This window comes from Colobus angolensis, unplaced genomic scaffold (genome assembly GCF_000951035.1).
Source record: "Colobus angolensis palliatus isolate OR3802 unplaced genomic scaffold, Cang.pa_1.0 Scaffold8, whole genome shotgun sequence".
Classification (NCBI taxonomy): Eukaryota; Metazoa; Chordata; class Mammalia; order Primates; family Cercopithecidae; genus Colobus; species Colobus angolensis.
The window spans coordinates 8541836-8548846 of record NW_012121820.1 but is presented as its reverse complement, the minus strand read 5'-3'; the positions used below and the strand labels follow the sequence as shown (position 1 = coordinate 8548846).

Sequence of the window (7011 nt, the reverse complement as noted above, 5' to 3'; positions counted from 1 at the left end):
AAAAATTAGCCAGGCATGGTGGCGGGCACCTGTAGTCTCAACTACTCAGGAGCCTGAGGCAGAAGAATTGCTTGAACCGGGGAGACGGAGGTTGCAGTGAACCAAGATCGCGCCACTGCACTCCAGCCTGGGCAAGAGAACGAGACTCTGTCTCAAAAAACAAAAAAACATAGACCAAGTACAGTACAGGCTTCAGGCTCAGTCTTGGCAGGTGGCTGTTGCTAGCTAGAGTTTTATAACACTATTTAATATCATTTAATCTGACATGATTTACTTTAATGGAACTGAGCTCTTTCCATTGTATTTGTTTTTGTAATTCCGTTTGTGGCAATTGATCTCATTTATAGTAATGATATCAATTTTCTTTTGAAATGAATTTATTTATACACAAAAGTGAGTCATTTAAAGAAAACATTAAGTAAATGGTGGCACAGGCAGCATGCAGCCCATCTTGGTGCTATTTTGTAGTTATGGTGAAAATCACGAAAGAGGTGAATGACTGATGTTTGGAAAACTCTGCTAGAATATTCATTCTGGGTGGTTGGGTTGCCTGAAGGAGAGGTCAGGGTCTGCCTGAATTGGGCATTCTTAGTGGAGGAAGCAGCATGTACAGATTGGTGTGAACGTGTTAGGAAGGGTGGGAAGCTCGTATAGCAGTGGTGCAGGGTGCTGGGGTGATACAGAGGCCTTCCTCCGAGGTCAGGCTATGGACTTTGACTCCCAGGGGGAGAATCCAGGGGCAGATGCATTGCAGGGAAATGACAGCAGGCCAATGTTTATCAGAAGGCTGGAACCACCGCTAGTAGAGATAGTGCTGTCCAGCGGGGCAGGGCCCCAGGCCTCCCATCATGAACTCTTTCCGTTGGTCCCCAGCTTAGGTGCAGAGCCACGGATCTTAAATCAGAATTAGCCTAAGGAGGGAGAAAGAAAGGGTTAATTCCTTCCCATAATAGGGCTCTGGTTTCTAGCCTTGCCCCACCAGCTCAGCTCTGGCTGCCACCAAGGCTGGACTCCTCCGCCCCCTTCAAAAGGGCAAACTGAAGCCTGGAGCAGTTTAGGGCTGTTGTCCAGGTGCCACAGCAAGCTCAAGAAGAGAATCAAGGACTTCCAGGTCCTCTGTTATCCTAGCAGGACTCCCCCAGCCCCTATCCAATTCTCCAATCCTAGCCACGGGAGGCCCTGACTTCTGGGGAGGCATCCTGTTAAGCTTGCAGCAGTGAAGAAAGTATTAGAGCTGGGGCTCGGAGAGGGAAGGCACCTGCCCCAGGCGCCCAGGAGCCACACCTCTGGCAGGATCTCGGCAATCCCGGCCACAGGCGCTGTGGCAACATCGCTTTTTGCCCGAGCAGTCTGAGTCCTTGTGACACAGGTGGTTCATGGGGCTGAGGCAGCGCAGTTGGTCCTGTGGGCAGCTGCCCGGCTTCACTGCAACACAGGGAACTGGGTGAGCTCTGCCTGTGCCCACCGGCCCTGGAGCTTGGGGCTTGGGTGGTCAGCAAGGTGGACAGGGGCATTTACCAGAGACCCTGGGGACGCACTGGCGGAAGCAAGCTCTGTAGCAGCACTTCCTGGTCAAGGGACACTGGCTGTCTTCCACGCACTGGTCAGGCACCGATAGGAGGCACGGCCCGTCATCTGCTGGGCAGCCTCCCCATTTCTCTGTAAGAGAATCTCCCAATATTGCAGCTGGAGGAAGCTCACGGTTATGTAATAAGCGCCGACCTGGGAATGACAAGATCTGAATTCTCCATCCCTTGCTTCTTGCCTGTCTTTTGGCTAGTTTGTTGTTGTTGTTGTTTTTGTTGTTTGTTTCTAATGACTCCAAGCCTCAGTTTTCTGGCTGTGAAATGGGAAGCTGGGCTAGTTTGAGACTCAGATGGCACAAATGATAGGGAAAAATGAGGCCCAACATCTCCACTGTGGCCAATAAGGCCGTGCCTGGTCTGGGCCCTGCCCATCTCTCTAGCCCTATCTTCTACTGCCCTTCCACTCAGTGGCTCCAGATCTGCTCCAAGCCAGCTCTCTTTGCAGGGTTCTGGCTCTGGCTGCATCCTTTGCCTGGAGTATTCTCCTATACTCCATTCACCTGGTCAGCTCATTAGGACTCAGCAGAAACATCACATCCTCAGAAGACTGTACTTCTCTGTCCCCACATTAACTAGGTCAGCCCCCACCCCCAACACACACACACACATACTCAGTTCTTTCCTCCAGAGTTTGTGACGCTGTGTCTGTTTGTCTGTGTCTCTCACTTGGCTGGATGTTATGACAGTAGACACCCTGCTAGCTTTGCTCACCATTGGTCCATGTCACAGCACTTGGTGCACAACAGTAGGGGCTCAGTGACTTGGAAAGAAAGGGTTTTGAGGTGAGGCCCAGCATCGCACATGTGTCAGCAGTGGCCAGCCTGGTGCACTGTCACTGTCACAGCCACAGCTGGCCACGTCTGCACTATTGCGTTCACCACTGTTGCAAATGGCATGGTTTCAAGGATCAGGCATTAACTCTGTCTCTGAGGTGTTCTTCTGAATGGCTGTAGAGTGCTCTGTCCCAGAGCTTACCTAACCACTCTTCTTGCTGGGATTTTGGGCCATGTTCAGATTTCATGCATAAAGCTGGAAATCAGTATCTTCCTCCATGTAGAGGAGGAAATCAAGGCCTGAAAGGGGCAGTGACTTGCCCAGACCCACATGGGCTGGGGTTAGGACTCCCAGGGCCCGGCTCCCTCTGACCTCTGTGAGTCTCCATCCACCCTGAGCTGTAGGCATGGAGCAGATCCCGGACCTTCAGTTAAATCCAGCATCAGAGAAAATGTTCAAGAGCTCCGAGGGGCAGCTGGATCTGGTGCGGTGACTTTACCTCTGTGTCCGCCACTCCCCCTCAGCCCCCTGCCTGGGTGCTGGCTGCACACATAAGTAGGCACCTTGCTCACATCCTACCTGCTGTAAGTCAACCTCAGTTGTCAGAGCGGGTTGGTTTAAATTGAATTGCTGCCCCCTGCTGGAGAAAGAAAGGCTTGGCCTGGGGATGGGGGAAAAGTGTGGATTTGGGGTGGTGGGAGTGATGTGAGGGCTCCTGGGAAACAGTCTGAGGTCCAAGGTTTAGCCCTGAATTCACCAGTCCAAGCCAAAGGTGCTCAGGCCTCAAAGAGTGGGCCAGACGGAGCTGCCAGCACTCAAAGCCAGTGGAGCCAGGTGGGTCAGGCAGGGAGAGTTTCTGTACCGGGGGCCTGGAGCTGAACCTTGGGGAATGGGCAGATAGGGAGAGGGCATGACAGCTGGCATTTCCGGTGGAAGAACTGTGATAGCTGCAATGTGAAGGTGGGGATAAAAGCCTGGCGTGTGCAGAGCTGGTGTGAGAGGCTCTGGGTGGTCACACTCACTTCGTTTGCCTGCCTTTCCTAACAGTCCCTCCAAACCAGGTTCTTCACTCACAGATGTGTACATCGAGACAGTCACACACACAGACGGTCATCCGGATGCATCCACCATGGGTGTGTAGACTTAGAGAGCAAAAGAATTGTATCCAAACATGGTGAAATATATACACTTGTACACACAGACGATACGCACACAGTCAAATACACAAGCACATTTACATCTAGACACACAATTAGCTACGGGCTTAACAATAGGAAATTGCAGATAGTCAACTGTTTTATCTACAAAATAGCAATTTTACATGGTTCAACTTAATTCACACATCTATACATACAGACATACATCAGATAGTTATACATATGCAATATATTTATAAACACATATAAAAACAGGCAGTCACATATGTACATATGAGCTGGAACATAATCACTGTAAATACACAAGCATACTGTCATGTACACACGCCTACCCACATAGATACATACACAGATAGACACTCAGACACACACACTTGTGTATATAAATATATAGCATATGTGTGTGAACAGAGAGACATATATATGCATACACAGTCATATACACAGAATCATATGCACAGGGCTACACAGACACGTATATCTTCCCAATACCACATAACCGCTGACAGCATTTAATTAGGCACTTGCTGTTTGTCAGGGACTATGCCAGGCTCTTTGTATCAGAGACACCCAGACGTTTGAGTGAGAAGGGGCGGAATGGGGAGTTCTTATAAACAGAGGTGGCTGGGCTTCTACAGGCAACAAACTGAGACTTCCCTCCCCTTGGCCTCATCACCTTCCTCCATTGTCTGAAATTCTACCAGCAGCCAGGCAGATGTCTCATGGGAGAGAAACCAGTGGGGGACAAGGTGTGGTGAACTGGGGGAGAGACAAGCGTGTCACACCTGCCCGTGCAGAGTGGCCCTGCACAGGCTCGGTTTCTGCTGTGCCAGCTCTTTGCCTCTGAGCAGCCAGGTTGAATATCGGGGTGTGCTCCCTGGGAACACAAGGACTCCCCCAAATCACCCACTTCTGCTGTGCTTACTGTGTGCCAGGCCCTTATTCCTCGAGACACCGCTTACTCCTGAGAGAGAGGCATGGGACCTCATTTTACATGGAGTAAGTCTCCAGACCTGTCCTGCTGCCTTCCGGGAGTGCCCTGTATGGAAGTCCTAATAAACTCACACACTTGCCAATCTGGCCTTGTCCAAGTAATTCTTTGGTCTCTCGGCTCCTTCCTAGGTTGGGGGTGCATTCTTCTGTACAGTCCTGGGGTTTTGCTGTAACAGTTGGTAAGGTGAATCTCTCTGATTTCAAATACCTGCATTCAAATGCCACGTTTGGCACTAACTCAGAGTCAGTCTTTGATCTTGTTAAGGGCTTCCCCACTATGCCTCAGTTTTCCTCATCTGCAAAATGGGGATAAAAATAGTCCTGTCCTCACAGCATCACAATGAGGAGTTACGTGGTGATGGTGCATGAATCACAGCCAACACAGGGTCCGGCCTTGGAGCTCACCAGTGTACTTCCTTCCTCAGCCTGTCCCCATTACTGTTCCCTTTCTTAAAGGCAGGGCCAGGGTTGCACAGGTGAATGTAGGTTAGAGTGTTCCAGCCCCAGAAGAGGATGGAGGTGGAGGCCTCACCCAGAGCAGGAGTCACCTGTCTAGTCACTCAGCGGCCCTCCCTCACCTGTCAGCAGGCCAGCCCCAGCCTTGTCAGGGGTGGGAATGGGGACAGCAGGTTGGGGGTGATGAGAGCTAGAGACAGAGCTTCCTCCCCACAAAGCCCAGATCCCAGAAACCACACCCTCTCCTCAATTCCCAAGTCCTTTCCACAGATGGGACGGTGGACCCACCGAGCCAGTCACAGCACAGACCAGCAGGTGCAGACAGGGTCCCTCCCTACACCTGGAGGCACAGAGACACACATGGATACACATAGACAGGCACCAAGCTCAGACGTGTGCATGCAGCCATTCCTAGGTGTACGTGTGCAGACAGAGCTTTGCACAGACAGGCGGGCACAAAGACACACGTCTACACAGAGAGGCACATGCATTCCCCGCCCCGCCACCCCTGACGTATAGACAGGCACAGACAAGCACTGACAAACTGGCAGAAAAGACACTCACAGATACCAGCACAGGCAGGTGGACACAAATGTACACAAATAAAAACACAGGCTTCTGAAAGCACTAAGAATCAGGCATCTACACATACACACACGCACGCATGCACACACACGCACACACACCCCACACATGGCATTACCTGCCTTCTCCCAAACTCTTACTCTCCCTAGAGAAGTAGGGACAATCTGGTCCCCAGAGCAGAGGGATTTCCCGCACTCACCTCCCTTCTTCCTGCCAAAGACAGCAGGCAGCTGACTCCCCACAGCCAGGAGGGCCCCCAGGAGGAGGAGGCTCTGGATCCTCATATTTCTGCTGCCGGTTCAGGGCCCAGGGCCCCCCAGATTAACACCTGCAGCCTCAGGGAAGCCAGAGAAACTTAGTCAGGAGAGGAAAGAGAGGGGGTGTGGAGTGACACCATGCTTGCCTCATCTTGGCCCCACCCCCTGAGGGCCCAACGCCTCAGCGCAAGGGATGCTGTCACAATAGCTGAAGATAGGGTGACGGCACATCCTGCATGTGGGGACTCAGATCCAGTCTTGCCTGTATCGGTGACTTGGGCTGCGATCTTGGGCAAGTCTTGTCTCTCTCTGAGCCTCAGTTTTTTCATCTGTTTACAGGGTGAAGGTTGTTGAGTCAGATACTTGCTTTCCTGGCTCTTGAAGATGTTGAAACCCCAGCAATGTCTAGGCAGTGGATAGAGGTCAGCTTTGAATAGCAAAGGAGTGAGGGTTTGCAGAGTTCTGGGTGCCTAGGAAGGGAGAAGGCATTAGGGTTAGGCCAGAGTTTGCTGCCAAAGAAGGCTGGCCCAGGTTGGCATAATGAGTGAGGCCAGCCCTGGCTTCTCCTCTTGGGTCCTGTGGATGGGAGAAAGACCACCCGCCTTTGGTGAGATCACCAGTGGCTTCTGGTAGAACTGCCCTCTTCCTGGGACTGGCTTGGCTGTTGAGGGTGGGGGAGCATGGCTTTTGGCTTGGCTAAGTTTGTTGGTCACAGCAGATGCATGGCCACTGGAGACTCTTCTCTGGCCCTAAGGGATCCTGAACAAAAAATGTCGTCTCATTTTTTGAGACCCCCTCCTTAGATTTCTCCAACATCTCTGATGTTGGCTCCTGCATTTGGTAGAAGAGAGGCAGCTGAGACTTGGCATCATAAGGGACATCCTAAACAGAAACTCCACTGAAGTACATTTTCTCAGCCTTTCCATTTGAAAGACTAGGAAATTGTGAGATAGAGATGAGAGGGGACTTGCCCAAGGACACACAGCTAATTCCTGACTAAGCTAGGACTTCCCACTGTGGCTCCCTATCATCCTCATTCAGTTCCCGGGTTTTAAAAGCAAGTCAATACCTCATCTGATCCTGAGAAAGGAGGGTGATATTACAGGGCTTGTCTCACTTACCCATTCCAATCCAGGACAGTCCTCACAGCAGGAAGTTCTTCCTTGGGTTTAATATGAATCTCTCATGCTGTCTTCTAAGCTA

The 7011-nt window shown here is 51.3% G+C and overlaps 1 protein-coding gene across 2 annotated transcripts; it reads right to left on the bottom strand.

The window, feature by feature from the left end:
• Positions 1-356: 356 nt before the first annotated feature.
• WFDC5 (WAP four-disulfide core domain 5) lies at positions 357-6993 on the bottom strand. 2 transcript variants are annotated; one of them, XM_011928968.1, is made up of 6 exons: positions 6930-6993; positions 6071-6278; positions 5751-5879; positions 1519-1659; positions 1285-1425; positions 357-911 (listed from the first exon to the last, which is right to left on the bottom strand). In XM_011928968.1, the coding sequence occupies exons 3-6, from the start codon at positions 5833-5835 to the stop codon at positions 907-909; spliced, it is 372 nt and encodes a 123-aa protein (XP_011784358.1). In that variant the 5' UTR covers positions 5836-5879; positions 6071-6278; positions 6930-6993; the 3' UTR covers positions 357-906. The 2 variants fall into 2 exon arrangements, with proteins under 2 accessions (XP_011784358.1, XP_011784356.1); XM_011928966.1 differs by lacking the exons at positions 6071-6278; positions 6930-6993 and having other exon boundaries at positions 365-911; positions 5751-5924.
• Between the last annotated feature and the right edge of the window lie 18 nt (positions 6994-7011).